Below are 21,240 nucleotides of genomic sequence, written 5' to 3'. Positions count from 1 at the left end.
GACAAGGTGTTAATGCCGCGGATGATTGGCAACTCACAAAATAGAAAGTGGATCAACTCCATGCAACTTCTGCTAAGTGGAGTATAACTTTTTATTAGTTTAATGCAAAGTTAACAAAATGTTTATGTCTTATTCTCCCTCTATATATGATGCTTCATCAGTTGCTCTTTACCTGTATTTTTTATATTTTTTTATGTTTAGTTCTCATTGTGAAGGTTTAACTATTCTGTCAGTAACTGAAAGAATATGCTGAATAATGCAATAAGCGACTTGAATTGAGAGAATCTGCTTGGTGTCTAAATCTAATCATTAATTTGAGCTACTTGCTTTTGTCACATATTTTTGTGGCACTTGTGTTGTGCCATAAAGCATATGTTATATCCGTAGGGTGGGGTTGTGTTGTGTAACAAGTTTAGTATGTACTAGTATGTAGGCTGTTTTGTGTTTACTGAAGCACTGTGATCCAATCACTTATTATTTGAGCCATTTACTTTTTCGCCTGAAAAAGTGGTGTACTAATGGACCTAATTAAGATCCAACATGCACAGAACTATTATTGGGTCTTTCCTAAGAAGTGAAGAACTCCTTCTGTTAAACATAATCTTCCTTTCGGTTCTGCTCTATTGACAAATTTGGTTTGGATTAAAATATTTGCACAAAGTGAGTACGGGTTAAACACAGACATAGTTTATTAAAATTGGAGTTTGAAAATAGAGAAAGAGAGAGAAAGAACAGTATCTCAATAAATTGTTAAAAAGTCAATTTGTGCAATACATATCATGTATTAATTTGTATAACTAATTAACAACCAATGGGTTGAGGTAATAATTGTAGTCTCAATTGGATTTGCAAGAGGTTTACACTATTGCGATTTGGAATGGAATAGATCATTACCGTTTACGATTATTTCTTATAGTGCACATCATAGATGATGATGCTCCACAAATCGGTGTCCTCTGTGTTACAGCACGAACAGATCTCTATGTTTTTTGGCAAACCTTCCAAATTATCCTTCGAGGAAGAAGGAAAAGTGTGTGAGCACATTTTTCAGATCTTAGCTTACCTCTCATGTTCAATGAGATAGAGGTTAATGACTTGAGTGATAGTATTTATATGGGTACCAAAAAATTCCCTAGCCCTAAGCTCTTTTGGGCTCTAGGCTTCTTAAGCTCTTCTCATACTTTTAGCCCAATTGGGCTTAAATAAAAGAGCACAAATCCAACATTCTCCCACTTGCTCTTTTGGGTAGAAACTTGAGGTTCAAAACCCAAGATCATGTAACCTACAAGTCATCATTAATTGAAAATCACATAATCCCTTGTCTCAAGCTAGCCTAGGGATCTACCATTTTTTATTAATCAAGTCTTCTAATAATCAACAAATAATTATCTAATTTGGTGATACTCTACTAAAAGTCCGAACTTGAATTCCAAGATTAATAACACATTTATAACAAGAATATGCATTGTCCCTTTGTAGAATGTCAATAATTGAATGATGAGTTTTCTGTTACTCAATCAATTATTTTTTCCCTTGACTATGATAGTTTCTCTAATGGATTACATGCACTGGCCAGTGTCTTCAATATCCAAGTACTGAAACATATCAAGGGACATATCCTACAAATTTAACATTGTTTATCTCATAAATACCGATACACAAATAATCTCACTCCCAAAATACCAAGTTATTAGTCGTCAATAGATCGAGTCTCACATGTTGGTAAATCAAAGAATGAAAACTATTTGATTACCTATTTAAAATAAACTCAAGATTAAGAGCAATCACATAACTATAATTAATTGAATATTTGATACCTTATGACAGAAAAATAACCTTAATCAAATCTCTCATTGATCCTTTCAATGTGAATGTATATGTTAATTCACACCAATATTTTACAATGATTATGACAAAACTATTTTATAAAACATTGCAGCCAAAATAATGTGTCCAACTTTATTTAATAGTTGTGAACCAATTCATCAATCGTGTGAACCTATGATCATGTCCTCCATGAACATACAAATGATCATATATTCCACAATTGATCTGGACCTTAATGTTTATAAATTGTGTGCACAAAACAATGAACAAAACCTCATTTGTAAAATTCAAAAAATGATTACATTATTTCATTGTCTTACTCCAAGAGCACAATGAACACAATATCTTCTACTCGCTTAATGCAAGTCTGGGATTCTCCTAAGACCCAAAGAAGTAACATGCTTCTCGAACACAAATTCAAGCAAACTCTTAGTGATTGGATCTGCAAGATCCACCTCCAATGCTATCAGTTTAATGTGAACTTCATAGCTCGAGGTTAATTTTCTTGAGTCAATATTGTTGTGCAATTTGTAATCAAATAATAATCACACAAATACGCAAATACATGTGTCACAAATAATAAAGGGATGCATGAGTCTAAGTATCGGGGTGGGGAGTTGCACTCATGCACTCCCTTTTTGTAACTAAAAAAAAAATCTAAACCTAAACTAGCTAAATTAAGCAGAGGACTTAATCAGCAGACACTTATCAGAAAAGAACAACAAACAATGGAAATCCAAGATTCAAAATAACAATTACTGAAAACACAACAAATATGTATCAAACACAATCAGTAGTCATGTATCAGCACGCCTACCAACAAATAAAATAGCAAAACACAAAAAAAAAAAAAAAACAACAGAAACCAACAAACTTCTGTAGTTACAATATTTGGATATAAGACAGATAATACCAGAAAATTAAATTTAAGTGAAAAAATAAATGGTAGCAAATCATATTATTCAACCCATCAGTCCTGTACCAAAATAACACACTAAAATCATATTACCATGGCTTACATTACACATAAAGATTTCAATTCACATTTTTCTTCAATTTAAAGTCAGCAATTAAAAGTGTTAAGTCTATTTTTGGAGACGTATCACTATGCAACCTTCTTGATTCTCACTTATGTCTAACTGCATAATACCTACTTTAAAAGCTAAAAGGAATTACAATAATATAAGAAAATCTTTATTTTTAATTCTTTTGATTGTAGATTTACAAATGTAGGTATCCCTCCTACCAAGAATTCATCACAGAAATTTGGTTCCTTTCATTGGATATTGAGAAGTAGAATATCAACATATTCTGGTTTACGAGTATATAAATAATGGCACTAAACGGGACCACATACACGGTCTAATGGTTGATCGCATGCCCTTGTATTCATTTATTTACTTAGTAGTAAAACTCATGTCAAAATATATATTTTTTATGTTATAACAGTATTTTGTATAGTGTGTTATTGACTAGTGACAATTAGAGCTGGCAAAAAAGACTCGGTTCGACAAGCCGACCTGTCCCATCTGTCAAACGAAGTGAGGTGAGTTGGTTCGTTATTTTGACGGATTGATGCAGAGCAAGGCAAATTGATTCATTTTATAGCGGATTGATGGAGGGGGAGGTCGTTCAGCCACCTCCAATGACAATGTACCTATGAATGTTATAACAATGAAATTATAATCTTCTACGTCCATATTTGGTTAGTTACTCGAGTGAAGTTTTTTTTTTTTTTTTTAATCTTGTAATTGTAAACTAGAATGGAAAAGGATTTCCTTTTTTTTAGATATAAGGATATATCATTTGTCTTGGGGGGGTTTATGATCCAAAAGAAGTAATACATGTGCTACCCAATGGGTGCAGCTCAGTTGGTAACTTGGCGCTGAGTTAGTGGGGTTGAATATGTGTTCAATTCCCGCTGAATGCATTCTTGGGGAGGGGGCTGAACCTTTAGCCATCACTGTTCCCCCGCACTCCAGATTAGTCTCATAGCCGGCTCAAAGAGTCGAAGCTCGTGGGGATACCGGAGGGAGCCAACTCGTCTCAAAGAGATAATTAGAGTTGGGTAACTCAAAAAAAAAAAAAAAGTAATACATGTGCTTTATCAAATGCACTTGACAATTAAAATTTGAGATTGTGTGAAATAAAATTGCAACACGGAGCACAATCCAAGAATTGCAAATTCACCGAATCGGAAAGGCCTGGCCCGACACAACTTGATGGCCTAACGCAGCCCATGTTTTCATCTCTTGTGTTGGGTTGTTAGATTGAGTCAGCCCAGTGAAGCCTTACATAGTTACATTACATGCACCATTTTATTTTTAATAGGTTAAAACTAAAAATTGACATGGTGGCTACGGAGAATAAATTGAAACAAGACTGATAAATCCGCATCAATTCCCATAATCTATAGCTAGAACAATCTGTGATAGGGTTGATTGACAACATAGATGTTGGCTTGAAAACGCCATGAATAATATTGTAGAGTATTTGTGATCCAAAACCTTCATAGGTAGATTTGATCGTGTTTTAATGGATTGTGAATATCTGAGCCCCTAATCATTATAAAAGTATAAGGAGAATAATAATGTTTATAATAATTAATGTCAGTTGGTCTAAAGTATTCAATAATTTTCCTCAAACAGGTAGTGATGACATTGTTTTCTGTTGAGCACCCACCCATATCTGACTCACACAAGGAAATCAGGATAAGATAAATAACTTTGAAAAAAAATGTCTAATATTTCTTCAAATTCAACTCATTTGCAAAAACTCATTCAACTTTGGAAAATATTTAATGGACTTTTATAATACTTTAAATCTTCATCTAATGTGCTATATGGGATTAAATGATAGTAGATAAGTGGGATGAGAGTATGTGTTTGATCCTCTACAATACTGTCTTTGAAAAGAATATAAAACTTAAATCTCGAAATCCATTCCGAATCAAATTAATCACAAAACGATCAACTGAGTGAAATATAACAACAACAAAAAAGTGTGCTACTTGAGAAATAGATTACTGATAGTTTGACTCCAATAAAAAAGTAGAGGCAGGTTTAATTCCCTCTCCCGTTAGCAATATGCTAAAAAACAACTAATCCCTCCCGTTAGCAATATGCTAAAAAACAACTAATCCAATGTGTGTGTGTCTAAATTATGCTAGGAATTATGATAAGACAATAATCCAAAACAAATTCTATAAAGAATACTTCTTATTTTGGCAATCATGATAACAAAACCAACTAGTGTTCTTCTTCCATTTTTTAACAAGAACTCTATTAATTGATAAAGAAATATAAAATAATAATATTTTTTTGAAAATTAAAATAATTAATTTAAGTTTTTGAATTAAAACAATTTTTTATATGATATTAGGATGAAGTGATAATGACTTCAATTGTCACCATCTTATTTTATGAATAAATAATTAAAGTTATAGATTTTCTTATTACAATTAGATGGATCTGTGTGTCATCTATTTTTCAAACTCATAATCTCGTGTAGAAAGATATACAGTAAAGAAGGAAGAGCGATATTTATCACCAGGCTTATTTCTCTTACAATTTGTTTGGTTATTATTGAATTAATTTAAAATTAATGATATATTTTTTTTAACCATTAACTTTAAATTAATCCGTTGATAATTAAATATGTAATAAGAATGATAAGTCTAAAATTTATATTAAGTATAATTTTTTTCATTAGAAAAATATAAAATTAATAATATAACTCACATTAAATTAAAATAATTATTTATATAATACCTTATTACCTTAGCGGCAGCCCCAACACGATATGATATGATGGGGAGAGAGAAAGCAATAAGGATAGGACAAATGAAATTGCTAAGGAGGTGTTTGGCTTGCAGCTTTTTAGAAGAAACTTATGCAAATGTAAGGATTCTTGAAATGAGATGTTTGGTTTAGGGTATTTAGTGAGAAAGCTATTCATCCAATTTGGATGAGTTTTTAGAAATTGGAACGGAATGATAGGTTTATTTACTGTTGAGAAAGTGTTTTGGGAGGTGGGTTTTTGTTAAAAAGCTGGGTAATCTCACTGTTCACTCAAATTTTTCACTATATATTACCTCAAACCAAACATACATTTCTTAAAAGTTACCTAATTTTCTTAGTAACGTTTTTTTCCTAACTATTTTTTTAACATTTTTCTATCTATCTCACTTTATCTCACTTTCTTACCATTTTTCTAGTATTCAATAAAAATTTCCTCAATCAAACGCTCCCTAAGAGATTTCGTATGCATTTGATTTGATATTATTTTTTTAATACAAATGCATTTGATTTTTTAATGAGTCGGAAATGTAAGCTTTTATGTAGGAATCCTCACCATTTGAATTTTGTGGATTTAACATGGCTGCCTATGACTCTTGTAATGACGTAGTTTAGTATGAAGCTATAAGTGCTTTTGAAAATTTTAAAAGAAATAAAGTTGTTGTACTTCTACTATTAATTATAACTTGGAGCGTAAGTAGCAGTAATATCAAAGCAAAGTCACACCTTTGAAAAAAAATATAAGTAACTGAATTCAAGTAAAATAAATGTTTATTTTGATTCTTTAAAAAAATTAGGTCAATTACTTTAATCATTTAAAAAAGCAACATCATTTTTAACCTCTCAAATTATAACATTAAAGTAATCTTTTTATACATAAATCCTGAAATTAATAGATTAAATTGAGAAACTAAATTAATAATTTTTTTAATAATTAAATAATTTAACCGATATTATATTTGAATACTATATTGATAATAATTTTTAAAATAATTAAATTAATGTCGTTCTCCATCTTTTAAAACTAAATTAATAATACTTGTTTTTCAAGAATTAAATTAATATCAACCTAATTTTATATAAATCCAATTACGATAGAGATTTGAATATCTGAGTAAATTTGTAATACGAGATGCATTCATTAGAAATTCCGTTGCTAGTAATTGTTTCGTGTTAAACAGTACTTTTTTTTAAAGAAAATACCCACCCATATATATATATATATATATATATATATATATTTATTTTTTTTATTTTTTTTAAATTGTAGAAGATTCTAAAATATTATTGATTAAGTCAAGACACATTCATTGTACATTTTTATTTTTATTTTGATAAATTCAATGCCAGGAATCTATGATAAGACAATGATCTAAAACAAAGTTTATAAGGGAAATGCCCCCTTTTTTTTTAGGGACAAGGAAACCTACTAATACCTTACTACATTAGCAATAGCCACAATATTATATGACGAGGAGAGAGAAAGCAACAACTAAAAGAGCAGCCTTAAATTAAGAGTAAATACATTTTTTTCGATTCTCAATAAATTGTTCGACTATCACTTTAGTACCTAATAAATAAAAAAGTTATTTTTGGTTCTTACAAAATTTTAAAATGGACTCATTTTAGTTTTTTTGAGAAATTAATATGAATTTTTTTTGAATTTGTAAGGGATCACAATTTTAACTAAATGAGTCTATTTTAAATTTTTTATGGATCACGAATAGTCTTTTTATTTATTAGGGAACTAAAGCGAGTATTGTGAAATTTGTGGAGACAAAAAAAAAATATTTACTCTTAAATTAATTTCCAAAAAACCGTAGTTATCGTGTTGTCTCGTCACTCGTCTCGGCCTCATCATCTCATATGACTCATTATTCCACATAGTCATAAAAAAGACCGAAACGCAACATACATAACAAGACATCATCGTCGTTCAGCATTCAATATTTTTCTCTATTATTCCTTCTCTAACCTCACCCAACACCACAACAAAGACAAGAAGCTGCAAAGTTTGAACAAACGACCAAAACAAAAAAGCAAGGCCCTTTCCCTTTTTTCCTCATCCTCATCGATTGGATTAAGATTAGCCTTCCAAACCCACAAAAACCATAAGATACTGAGACACGAGTTGGGAAGTGAAGAGTTTTTCTCTTCTCTTTCTGACCCTTTTTATTTTTTTCTGCGTTGAAGACAGAGGGAGGAAGATGGAGATGATGCCATACCAGCTTTCTCGGTTACCTTATCAAGATTCCCTCAAACTTCTGGAGGCTGATATACAGCATGCCAATGCTTTGTCAGTTTCCTTTTTCTTCACCCCTTCACTTTTTTTTTTTTTTTTCCTTTCTTCTTATATGTATTTTTTATTATTTTATTATTACGAAAATTGAGAACGATGAAAAAAAAAAGGGTGTTCTTTGTAAAGAACGAGTTTTGACTTGATTAAAGGCTTTCTTGATAAGTATCTGTCTGCTACTGGTTGAGATTGATCATCTTTGATTGTTTTCTAGTGGAAGTTAAAGTAGGGACTTTTATTCATCTTTATTGAATTTGTGAGTCAGAAACTGGAATTTGGTGATTAATTTGATTGTTAGATTCTTTAATTTGGGACTATGTATTACTTTTTCTTTTCTTTTCTTATTTGCTTTCTGTTGTGGTGTGCCCTCTCTGAATTTCAATACCGGGTCTTTTGCTCTATAGGGCTGCTGCAATTCCCAGAGCCAAGGGTGGGACTCTTCTCCAAATGAAATTGGTTTACAATCACTTGGCTCCTCTCTTTCTATTGTTGCTTCAGTGGATGGATTGTTCTTGTACATGCTTTCTTCACAGATATCTCGACCTCTTCCACATAGTTGTATACAAGGTGAGTTACTGGATGGATGGATAGGTCTTCCATATCTCTAATTCTTGTAATAAGCTGTTAATTCAAGCAAATTGGTTTTGTCCTTTTTACTGTTTTTGCCAATGCTTTTAATTGATACTTGTTTTTCTATTATTGTTGTTGTTGCTCTCTTATTTTACCAAAGGTACACAATGATGGTAGATCAAACATGACTTCTCATGGAAGAAAGGCAACCATCCGGGACTTTTATGGTGCGTGAATCTTTTGACTTTAAAAAAGAACCTTTTTTATTTTAGTTATTTAACCTCCCCACAAAAGAAAAAAAAAAAGTTTGTTCATTTTGTGGCTGCCTTTATTACAGAATGTTTCTCACTGTTTTTTGCGGTGAAAATTTGAACTTTAGCCGTTATACTACCATCTCTCCAGCGGCTTCATGGTAGCTTGGAGAAGTTGGAGATTTGTAAGAAAGGTCACTCTGGCTTAGAAGGTTCAAGTTATGGTCAGAAGATGATTGAAGGAGATGGGAAAATATTCAATGTCGATTTGGAGAGAGAAGATGAATGTGGAATATGCTTAGAGCCATGCACCAAAATAGTTTTGCCTAATTGCTGTCATGCCATGTGTATTAAATGCTACCGCAAGTGGTAATCAGTAATCACATTATATATAATGCCCATTTAGTAACCTTACTCTACTACATGTGCAACTTGGTTTATCTTTTGTAACACTTTAATTTTGATCTTTCCAATATGCAGGAATACACGGTCAGAGTCTTGTCCTTTTTGCCGTGGTAGCTTAAGGAGAGTTAATTCTGAGGATCTATGGGTTCTCACTTGTAATGAAGATGTTGTTGATGCTGAAACAGTTTCCAAGGAGGACTTGTTACGTTTCTATCTTTATATCAACAGCCTACCTAAAGATCACCCAGATGCACTTTTCTTAATGTATTATGAATATCTGATTTGATTTTTTACTAAATAAGGAGAAAAATGTACAGATAGGGAATTTCGGACTGCAAGTGTGAATAGAGTCTGGTAAGAAATATCTCTGATCATGTCAACCACAGTCCACAGCTATGCTAAGATGAATTTATGGAATTTTAGCTCAGAATAAGAACCCTGTTGGTCTGTCATATATCTATCTCCATTTTAGACAATATAGAGTACTATTACAATTAACTTAGAAGCCCTTGTTTGAGTTCTAGTAGCTGAAGTTTTCTAAGAAACTAATTCAGATATAAGGATCCATATATATTATCCTAAGTCTACCTGGATGTTACTTCTTGAGAAGAATGATACTGACAGTATAAATCCATGGGAACAGTTATTTTATTTGCACATCAAAATGTGTGTATCATTTTTATACTGGTTAATGATAACTGAATTATTAAGTAACAAGGTATATACATTGATTAACGGACTATTATAACTTGTTTTCAGGTTATATTAACAGATTATTACTTCGTTAAACTTTGTTAATTAATAGATAGAAAACAGTGTATAAGTAACATTTTGGAAATGCTACAAGTTTGCACAACCGCAAGAAAAATAAAAAAAAACAACTAATCTGCAGAATCATTGACTTATATGTAATTATGATAATTATATATATGTACACATTTTCGTGTTAATCTAAGCTGCACAAATTCGAAGATAAATTTGATTGTGTAGACAAACAGAGTCTATATTTTTAAAGGAGATTACTTTTCACATTCAATAGAAGAGAAGTTTTATCTTCTATCTCCTAGTGACACAAATGAAATGGAGTGCACTAACTTAAAAAAAAAAAAAAAAGGGAATGATGTTATTCGATGTAAAGTATGATATGAGATAACTATTTCATATAACATGATAATATAATTTTCCCCTTTTAAATATATTAAGGGAGTATTTGGTAGAGAAAAAAAACAATTATCTGAAAATCACAATTCTTGGAAATATGGTGAAAAAGTAAGTTTATCACGAATGTTAATAAAAAATTGTTTAGTAAGTGAAAAGGTAAATTTATCAGGAATATTACTAAAAAGTTGTTTGGTAGGTTAAAATATTCACGAAAATATTGGATTAATTTTTTGATGCTATGTTTGATTGCTTGTAAAATATTATTGGAAATATGGATTGAGGTTAATTATGTCTCAAAAAAAGTATCAAATATTTTCATCACATGATATTCTCAAAATACCATCCATTTGATGGTATTTTAAGATAAAAAATTTCTTCATAAACATGAATTCCGAGAATCCAACTTTCCCTAAAAAAAAGTTTATAATTCTCGTGTCAAACGTTTTGGGAACTCGGTTCCCTCAGATCGGCTCAGGGGCCTTTGTGCGGAAGTCAATCAACAAGATACTGATTTCGGATCTTGGCAATACCTCGGCCTAAACTTCACCAGGTCATGCAGCGCAGCGGAAAAATCAAAACGAAAACAGGAGAGAGAGAGAGAGAAGAAGAACACAACCAGATTTAACGTGAGAAAACCTTCTCCAATGAAGAAGTAAAAACCCACGGGACCTAGTCCAGATCAAAAATCCACTATGAAAATAATGGTTACAACGAATCAAATACACCAATGTGGTGGTTAACTCAACCTCTCCAACAATGGTGATAATCAAACTACCCTAGAGATGTTTCACTCAAACTCTCTCTAGAGATCTCTCAAATGCAAAGCATAAAGTTTTACTCAAACAATCAAATAATTTTTCTCTCAAAATTTGTTCTCTCAAAATCTGACCTAGCCTCCACCCTCAACTAATGAATATATAGGGGAGGTGAGAACTAGGGTTAGGGTTTTTAGGAAACCCCTCAATGGACTTGGGCTTAGCATTGAAGGAGGAAGCCCAACAAATCTCCCCCTCCGACTTCAATGCGTCGGCTTCAGCATCAACCCAGCTCCTTCACAGCAGTCTTCAAATTTTCTTGCTGGAACCGGCTTTGTCATCATGTCGGACCAATTTTGGTCAGTGTGCACCTTGACGAGTTCGAGCTCTCCACCTTCCACCACATCCCGGATCCAGTGATACCTCACATCAATATGCGTAGTGCGGGAGTGATAGGTCCAATTCTTCGCAAGATGGATTGCGCTTTGATTGTCACAACCCAGCTCATACTTGTCTTGATCATGGCCGAGTTCCATGAGGAACCTCTTCATCCACAGCATTTCTTTGCTTGCCTCAGTAGCGGCAATGTACTCAGCCTCAGTTGTAGATAGTGCAACACATTTCTTAAGTCTTGATTTCCAAGAGACAGCTCCTCCGGCAAATCTCATCAAATATCCTGTAATCGACTTCCTCGAGTCGGCGTCTCCCCCTAAATCAGAATCCGAGTAGCCTTGCAACTCGGCTTTGCCTTCTCCAAAACAGAGACATAAGTCGGTTGTACCTCGGAGGTACTTGAAGATCCACTTCACTGCTTCCCAGTGCTCTTTGCCGGGGTTTGACAAATACTGGCTTACCATTCCAACAGCATACGCCAAGTCGGGTCTAGTGCAAACCATTGCATACATCAAGCTTCCGACGGCGGATTGGTAAGGGACCTTCATCATCTCATTTTTGTCTTCTTCAGATCTCGGACATTGCTTTCTGTTCAGCTTTATGTGTCCGGCTAGGGGGGTGCTCACTGTTTTGGCTTTGTCCATGCTGAATCTCTTCAGAATCTTCTCAATATATTTCTCTTGACTCAGCCACAGTAGCTTCTTCTGTCTATCTCAGATAATCTTTATTCCGAGAATCTGCTTTGCAGGGCCGAGGTCCTTCATTGCGAAGGACGAGCTCAATGCCTTTTTCAGGGCGACTATCCTCGATTTGTCTTTCCCTACAATAAACATGTCGTCAACATATAACAACAAGATCAGAAAGTCTCCGGCCTCATACCTCTTCACAAATACGCAGTGGTCGGCATCTGTCTTTTCAAACTTATGATCAGTCATAAATGATTCAAACTTCTTGTACCACTGCCGAGGTGCTTGCTTCAAGCCATAGAGGCTCTTTTTCAACCGACATACCAAGTCTTCTTGGTCTGGAGCTTGGAATCCTTCAGGTTGCTCCATATATATTTATTCTTCTAAATCACCGTGAAGAAATGCCGTCTTCACGTCCATTTGTTCTACCTCGAGGTCCATCGAAGCCGCCATGGCTAACACGGTTCGGACCGAGGTCATTTTCACAACAGGAGAAAAAATCTCCTCAAAATCAACTTCTTTCTTCTGATTGCAGCCTTTCACTAAAATCCGGGCTTTGTATCTCGGCTTTTGCCCGTTCTCTTCATTCTTAATCTTGTAGACCCATTTGTTTTTCAGAGCTCGTCTTCCTTTTGGCAACTCGGTCAGCTCATAAGTCTGATTCTTGTGCAGAGACTTCATCTCGTCTTGCATTGCCTTTTTCCATTCTTCTTTCTCTGAGCACGTCACAGCCTCATCATAACTCTGAGGCTCACCGTCTTCAGCAACAACGGTGTATTCATCAGATGGGTATCTTGTAGAGGGTCTTCTTTCTTGAGTTGGATATCTCGGCTGTTCTTCAGCTTGAGAACCCGATTCATCATTCTCATCCTGGATCTCATCATCAACTCGGACCTCAATGTCTTGGTCATCTTCAGCTTGTTGCTGATCATCATCTTCTTCATTTTCTCCCCCTGCTTCAGCTCGGACAGGAGGGATGGGTTCTTCACGTCTGACAGTAACCCGAACTTTGGGCTTCGAGATGTCATGAATGTTCTCATGCTCATGCAAGATCACATCTCGGCTTCTCACGATCTTCATATTGATTGGATCCCAAAGTCGGAACCCGAACTCACATCTCGGCGAACCAAGATAGATGCATTCTTTTGTCTTCGCATCGAGTTTGGCCCTTTCATCTTTAGGGATATGCACGAAAGCTCGGCATCCAAACACCTTCAATTGACTGTAGGACGCTTTCCGACCTGTCCAGACTTCTTCTAGAATTTCTCCTTCAAGTGGCCGTGATGGTGAGAGGTTGATCAAGTCAACAACTGTTTTGACGGCTTCTCCCCAGAATGATTTCGGCAATCCGGCATTGGATAACAAGCTTCGGACCTTCTCTTCAATAGTTCTGTTCATCCGCTCAGCCAGTCCATTCAGCTGAGGTGTCTTTGGGGCGTCTTCTCAAGTCGAATCCCGGCCGCTCTGCAGTATGCATCAAATGGGCCACAATACTCACCACCCTTATCAGATCGGACCACCTTCAATTTCTTTCCAGTCTCCCTTTCAACCATAGCATGAAATTCTTTAAAGGATTGGAATACCTGGTCTTTAGACTTCAACAAATACACCCACACTTTGCGGGAATGGTCATCTATAAATGAAACAAAGTACTGAGCTCCTCCAAGGGATCTTTCCGACATGGAGCAGACATCAGTATGGACGAGGTCAAGAATATACTTGCGTCATCTAGGTTGATCCGGTCTCACAAAAGAAACTCGGTGCTGCTTTCCAGCTAGGCAATGCGTGCAACTCTCCAACGCTTGGCCTTTCAACCCGGTCAGTAATCCTTTCTTGTTCAGGATCTGGAGCCCTTTCTCGCTCATGTGGCCGAGGCGCTTGTGCCATAGCTCCAAGCTAGATTCATCTCGGACAGAATTGGCTTCTCCGCCATTGATCTTTCCTTGCATCACGTACAAGGAGCCTTCCTTCTTACCTCGGGCCACGACCAAGCTTCCCTTGGCCAGCTTCCATCTAACACTGCCGAAGTAGTTCACTAACCCGGCATCATCAAGTTTGCCTACCGAGATTAGGTTCAAACGCATGTCAGGAACATGCCTCACATCCTTCAACACAAGTCGGCACCCGACATCCGTGGTCAGAGTTACATCACTGACACCAACAATCTTGCTGGTCACTTGATTTCCCATCTTCACGACTCCAAAATCACCACCTCGGTAAGAGGAGAAAAAACCTTTGTGTTGAGTAACGTGCAAGGAGGCACCGGAGTCAACAATCCAGGTGCAGTCATCATATGCAACATTCAAATAATTATCCTCACCTAGGAGGAATATATTGGCATCAGGGTTTGCAGCCACCGCAGTGGTGCTCTTGTCTTCCCTCTTCTTGGGAATAATCTGATCCGGCTTCACAGAGACGTTCTTCTCATCATTTTGCAGGGTCCAACAGTCTGGCTTCTTATGGCCTGTCTTTCCACTGTAAAAGCACTTCAACTCGTATTTCGGCTTTGACCGACCTCTGGACTTATCTCGTCTATCACGACCTCTACCTCGGCTTTTGCTTCTACCGCGGGAGTCAGATTTCCCTTTGTTCTCAGCAACGTTGGCCTCAGACGTACTCAAAGTACCTCGTTCTCTTCTCCTGGATTCTTCGCCCAGGAGGCTGTCTGTCACGACATCCATCTTCAATTTTCCATCTGGAGTCGAGTTATTCAGGGTCACCACCAGAGTATCCCAGCTTTCTGGCAGCGAGCTCAACAGCAGCAATGCCTGCAATTCTTCATCGATTTTCATATCAGCCTTTGACAGCTGATTCACAATACCTTTGTAGGTGTTCAGGTGTTCAATCATGCTCATGTCGTCCTTGTATTCAAGCTTAACAAGTCGGCGAACCAGGTGTGCTTTGTTCCTGGGAGTCTTCTTCTGAATCATGGACTCTAGCATCGTCCACAACTCATACGCGTTCGTGAATTCGGACACGTGTTCAAATAAGCTTTTATCAATATATTTCCTGATCGTGGCTACCGTCTTCCGACTCAGGATCTCCCACTCCTTATCAGTTTTGCCTGCCGGTCTCTCATCAAGGATAATGGGCTCATGCAGATCTTTGCAGTAGAGATGATCTTCCATCATCGGTCTCCAATAAGTGAAGTTGTCTGCGGTCAACTTGAACATATCTCCATCATGAGTTATGCCACTGGTCTCCATCTCGTCTCCCTCAGAACCCGTCGAACTCGGGCTCTGATACCACTGTTGGGAACTCGGTTCCCTCAGATCGGCTCAGGGGCCTTTGTGCGGAAGTCAATCAACAAGATCCTGATTTCGGATCTCGGCAATACCTCGGCCTGAACTTCACCAGGTCATGCAGCGCAGCGGAAAAATCAAAACGAAAACAGGAGAGAGAGAAGAAGAACACAACCAGATTTAACGTAGGAAAACCTTCTCCAATGAAGAAGTAAAAACCCACAGGACCTAGTCCAGATCAAAAATCCACTATGAAAATAATGGTTACAACGAATCAAATACACCAATGTGGTGGTTAACTCAACCTCTCCAACAATGGTGATAATCAAACTACCCTAGAGATGTTTCACTCAAACTCTCTCTAGAGATCCCTCAAATGCAAAGCATAAAGCTTTACTCAATTAATCAAATAATTTTTCTCTCAAAATTTGTTCTCTCAAAATCTGACCTAGTCTCCACCCTCAACTAATGAATATATAGAGGAGGTGAGAACTAGAGTTAGGATTTTTAGGAAACCCCTCAATAGACTTGAGCTTAGCATTGAAGGAGGAAGCCCAACAAAACGTAAGTAAATCACTTTCTCATAATTTTAAAAAAAATTCTCCTACCATCCCTTAATGTTTGTACAGCATCACCAATTGACTCCTAGTTTGGCTTCTTTGGAGAGAGTAAAAAGTGACAATGAATCTAGACTTATATTTTCGTAATCACAATGCGATTTTTTACAATTTCTTTCACCTAACCTGGGGGTAAAATCACCTACCCGTTATTTTTGTGGATACACAAACCCAAACACCTGCCATTTTTGTTCCTTCCCCATAACCATAATTAATTATTTCATTTAAGGACTGATAGCTTCGACTATTTTAACAAGTGATGTTGACATCTAGACATCTAATATTAACTTGCTCTCTAATTTTATGGCCTCAATTTGAACTATTTCTCCAAAATGAGTGTTATATGATGGCCCATACCAGCCGTAGAGCGCGTTCCGTGGAGTTTATTTTAATATATTTGACATGCTGTGACTCTCTTGATCTTAGTAATTAGTATTGTTATTTGTCATCGAGACAACCGTTGTGTTTATTTTTGAACAAACATGCCTATGTTTCGAGCTAGGACAGTTTTTTTTTGGCTGTCACTACCCTACTCCATTGTGTCATTTGAATGTTTAGGTCTTTCGGGAAAATTTGACGATGGAGGAAAGTGGTTCAGCTGTGAAGGTATGGGCAAAAGAGAATAAATAATTATTCATGAAGTAATAAATATAATACACTAGAGCTGGATAATAAAAGCTTTGGCCTGCAGGCTAAACTGTTTTTAGACAACTCATTTTGCAGGTCAATTGAAAAGTAAGAGTAGAAATTTGATTTATTTTTAACCCCTGAATTAAACGTATAAACCTTGACAACATGAGTTAGCTCTGGACACAATGTGACTTCAATAAAAAAATAAAATAAAATCCTAACTCTTTAATGGAGTGAAAAAATAAAATAAACGGAACCTTGAACGAAAATAAATTAAACCGTTTAAACGGGTGTGTCCCTTGTTAGAAAAGATAATGATAATGTTATATTACAATTTAAATCATTAAAGAGGTCCTTATTTAATAGTTTAAATTTTTGGATTGAATTGGTTTTTTATAAAATAAATCATCGAGAGAGAGGAGATAATCTGTGTTAGAGAAATCACTTTCACAATGCATATAGTTTCATAAAATACACATAAGAAATCGAAACATGCAATAACTTAAAATTAAAGAGTATAGTACGAAAATATGTGAAAGTAATAAGAAAAAATTCGAGCTTAGTGTTAGAAACTGTCTCCTTAAGACAATATTGTCCTCTCTATGGTGCTCAAGATTTATGGATAATTGTCTCTCGGGATAGAACGAATTATCTCTATTCTTGTAAAGGCACGTCTACATAAAATAGCATTATTAAACTCAACAAATGCCTTATCAACTGCACTAATATAATGGAATGCAAATCAAAGAAGAAAAAACTAAACTTCTCTCTAAAATTCTAAATTGTTTATCTATTTATAGAAACTGTTGGGTCACGTTGAAAAGACACATTTATTCAAGGATGAAACAACATATCTGTTCATCGATAAAACGACACATCGTTCATCGATAAAATGACACATCGTTTCAAATCAAATTTCTTATTCATAAAAATAATTAATTTAAATTAATTCCAACATCCCTTCCAAGTATGAATTCAAATTGGTTAATGTCTTCTGCCTCATAATTTGGACTTGGAATCTTAGTAGGAGATGAGATTTTGCCGCCGAAGCTAAAGAAGGGGTTGAGCATCAGGTTAACAAGTCAGTCCATTTACAGTGAGGCTAAGACCACTTAAAACTCCAACTTGGTTTGGCCTATCTTATGGTAGATTCTTCACTTTTCAAACTAAAGTAAAACGAATCAACCTCTATTCTATTCCCACCATTAACAGCAAAGTGAGAATTGATGATGGAGATCAACATATCTATATTTATAAAATATATCTTAAAAGCACTTATAAATGACTGTTAAGAAATATGCAATATTCTTTGTTAATAATATTCCTGAATGAATAAAATTCTCCAAATTCATCTTCTTCTTCTTTTGGTACATAAATTCATCTTATTTAATAATATAGAGTTCTCTCTTTTTTAGAGTAAAATCATTTCTTAATAGGGATTTGTAATTGTTATGTTACAGCAAATTCATTGGATCATGCTATAGAGACATCGAAAACTGTGTAGCAAATATTTTGATTTTTGATTTTTTTTAAAAGCAATGGGACCCACCAATGTTGTCTGTGCAGGAAAATGAAATTGATTCCTGTTACATGACATTTCGAAATCCCTTCTTAATATACTCCCTCTTATTCTTATATCATATATATGGTTTCATTATAAAAAATAAAAATAACACATATCTTTTTTTATTTATTTTTTTAACATTTTTTCAATATTGTCCAAAACATAACGTTTGAATTTCTTGTTTATTATTTACTCCTTTTAAAATATCTATTCATAATGAGAATATTGTCAAATTTGGGTATCGTATTTAAAATAATTAATCGACAATTCACTTATATATATTAAATTAAAATATACATTTTTTAGAGTGCCTAATTTCTTGGCTTACTTGACATATGTCCTTCTTAAATTTCTCGCATCAAACTTGATTAATCTTATTAGTATTATCCTTAATTAATTATATTTTAAATTATTTTAGCATTATCTTGATAAATTATATTTTGTTTACTTGAATTTTAGGCTATTATATTTTGTATTTCTTATTACTTATTTTTCATATTGATCAATGTTTTTTTTATGCTGACACATGTTGCTTTTCTTATTTGATTTATTCTTATTTATTCTTGCTTAATTCACTATACCAACATTTTTTTTATGTACACATAGCATCTCTCAGGTCGATATTTTACTAGACTTTTCAACACAATAAAATATTTTATTCACTTCTCATTTTATATGAAAGGAATTAGTGTAAATAATACAATATCATTAACCGATATAATAATGATGTAAATTTTTTTGAATACAAATAATAGAATTATTTGTATCAAGAGAAGTATTTATGATAATATTTGTAATTTCTACTAACTTTTTTTTTATTTTCGTAAATGTCTGAAACTCAATATAATAAAACTCTTTATGATTATCTAAGAGTGACAAGGGCAATAAGGTTTCAAGGGCACTTCTGTTATTTTATCTTCATTCACACTATTTAGGAGAGACAAGAGCAATTGGATTACCGAGTTAGTGTCACTAAGGAGATATCATTAATCAATATAACAATGATGTGAAAACTTTTGCGTGCAAATAATAGAATTAATATTTGTCATGATATTTTCAATTTCTACTAAAAAATAGTTTATTTTGATTTTCTCCTGAATTTCTGAAATTCAAAACAACAATAAAATAGTCTATTCATCACTGATACTATTTTCTCTCCCTTCTATTTAAGAGGAATAAGGGCAACACAGCTCAAGATTAACAAATACTTAAACGTAAGATGTAAATACAATTTGTATACTAAAAAAGACATCACATTTTTCTTCTTTTCTTTTTAGCAACATGGTTTTTTATTCCCTCTACAGGTTGTTGTCCAAGGAGTAGCATAGATTCTGATGCTTCAATTTCACTAAGACGCTTGTTTACATCATACTTGAACTCAACAAGAGAACTATGCAAATCTTCAAGTTGAGAGTGTTGGGCCACTTTGTATTGATTTAGGGCCTCATTAAAGACCTCACCCTTTTTTTCATCCTCACGAACCATGTCCATCACCTCTGCAAGTTGTTGGTTTAGCAACTTCGGAAGAGGGTTTTCTTGTGCATCATTTGATTTGGGCTCTTGTTGAAGAAACTTGGCTGCAATAGCATCAACACTTGGGTGCCCAAATGAGTAAGGCTTATTCCCAGGGGAGAATACAACAATAGCAACTTCAGCCCCACATAAAATGGATAACTCATTTGCTTTCTTGAATAGACCTGTTCGACGCTTTGAGAATGTGACTTGCCTCGTGTTGGTGTCCTTCACCATCGTAATCTCAATTTTTCGACGACCCATTATTCCTTCACTGAGTAATTACTAAAAGAGAAGCAAAAGATTAGAAAAAGATGGACTATGTGCTATCCCCCACTCCCTTATTATATAGATACACTCAAAAGAGATTCATTGTTTCTAATATTGAATTTACAATCTCCTATTGTTTTCAGTTATGGACATTGTTTTCAATGATATGGATATGCTTCAATGTATTTCCAATTTTACAAAATTTGCTCTTATGAATATTTTTTGGCTTTTTTTTTTTTTTTTTAATTCAATGGTACTAACATTTTAAGATTTATCGGAAAACAATAAGCCTAGATTCAATGGGACTAGATATCATTGGAAATATCGAAAGGGTTTGTTACTGTTTGGGCACAACACCGACTCCTCTTACTTTCCAAAGTCACCAAAAATGTACCTTTGGTTGTTAACTTGGGATTATACCAATTCTTGCTAAAACAAATACCTTGTACAAATTGTCTTTTATCTTTCAAAATGATACATTTAATAGAAAAGTGTTAACCTTAGACCTTATGGTTACTTATATGTTTATTGGATCAGATCAACACAGTTGGATTCCAACTATGTTGACCCGAGTAATTTATAAAATATAAACATTAGGTGAGAATTATTTTTTATTCAATCTAATTCGAACTCTTTCATTATAGTTTATATATATATATATATATATATATATATATATGTGTATATTTAATTGTTAGACCCAATTTAATTAAATCACTCACAATTTATATTTTCCATGTAAAATAAAACTATATCAATTTTTTAATCTTTTTTTTTTTTTTTAAAAACTTCGATATAAAACGATATATTTTAGTAAATATGTTTAAAAGATACTAATCTAATTGACTGTGGTAGATTTGCATTAATAAAGTATTTCATTTCAAGCCAGCTAAATTCAAATGGACTAATTTTCTATATATATATATTTATTAAATAAATGTCTATTTTAGTTGACTAAAAATAGAAATGTTATAAAAAAATTTAAAAAGACGATATTAATGACCATTAATTATTATTTAAGCACCAACTTAATGATATCTATATATGAAACAAAATGAGTACTGCCGACCTGTCTCATTTTTTTTATAATTGTTTTTCTTTTATTCTCGCAATATAATTTTTTCTTTAATTTTACTTGGGTATATCAGCTCCAATTAATTTGATATGAAAATAATATTATTATTTCGTAGAAATAATTGTTTTAGAAAAAAAATATCACGCAATTATACTTCGTTTTCAAATGTTTCTCATTTCCCTTCAAAGG

General features: G+C 34.1%; 2 protein-coding genes across 3 annotated transcripts; one reads left to right on the top strand and one right to left on the bottom strand.

Annotated features, from left to right (window-relative positions):
- The first annotated feature begins 1,068 nt into the window (after positions 1-1,068).
- Positions 1,069-9,778, top strand: LOC133297781 (E3 ubiquitin-protein ligase AIRP2-like). Of its 2 annotated transcripts, XM_061496977.1 has the most exons (6): positions 1,069-1,111; positions 7,866-7,920; positions 8,325-8,487; positions 8,651-8,717; positions 8,870-9,110; positions 9,222-9,778. In XM_061496977.1, the coding sequence occupies exons 1-6, from the start codon at positions 1,069-1,071 to the stop codon at positions 9,430-9,432; spliced, it is 780 nt and encodes a 259-aa protein (XP_061352961.1). In that variant the 3' UTR covers positions 9,433-9,778. The 2 variants fall into 2 exon arrangements, with proteins under 2 accessions (XP_061352961.1, XP_061352960.1); XM_061496976.1 differs by lacking the exon at positions 1,069-1,111 and having other exon boundaries at positions 7,578-7,920; positions 9,222-9,773.
- Positions 9,779-19,445: 9,667 nt separating this feature from the next.
- LOC133297774 (agamous-like MADS-box protein AGL29) lies at positions 19,446-19,970 on the bottom strand. Its single transcript, XM_061496968.1, has one exon. It carries the CDS (start codon positions 19,968-19,970, stop codon positions 19,446-19,448), a length of 525 nt encoding a protein of 174 aa, XP_061352952.1.
- Between the last annotated feature and the right edge of the window lie 1,270 nt (positions 19,971-21,240).

This window comes from Gastrolobium bilobum, unplaced genomic scaffold, assembly GCF_033153095.1.
Source record: "Gastrolobium bilobum isolate Gb01-03AN ecotype WA unplaced genomic scaffold, APGP_CSIRO_Gbil_v1 utg53966, whole genome shotgun sequence".
Classification (NCBI taxonomy): Eukaryota; Viridiplantae; Streptophyta; class Magnoliopsida; order Fabales; family Fabaceae; genus Gastrolobium; species Gastrolobium bilobum.
The sequence above is the reverse complement of the archived record's forward strand: the minus strand, read 5'-3'. Positions and strand labels throughout refer to the sequence as shown.

Bases quoted from the DNA above. Each gene is read 5' to 3' on its own strand.
- LOC133297774 (XM_061496968.1), bottom strand. From the start codon at position 19,970: ATGGGTCGTCGAAAAATTGAGATTACGATGGTGAAGGACACCAACACG.
- LOC133297781 (XM_061496977.1), top strand. From the start codon at position 1,069: ATGTTCAATGAGATAGAGGTTAATGACTTGAGTGATAGTATTT. The intron at 7,921-8,324 runs GTCAGTTTCCTT...TTTGCTCTATAG, and splicing joins ATACAGCATGCCAATGCTTT to GGCTGCTGCAATTCCCAGAG. The intron at 8,488-8,650 runs GTGAGTTACTGG...ATTTTACCAAAG, and splicing joins TCCACATAGTTGTATACAAG to GTACACAATGATGGTAGATC.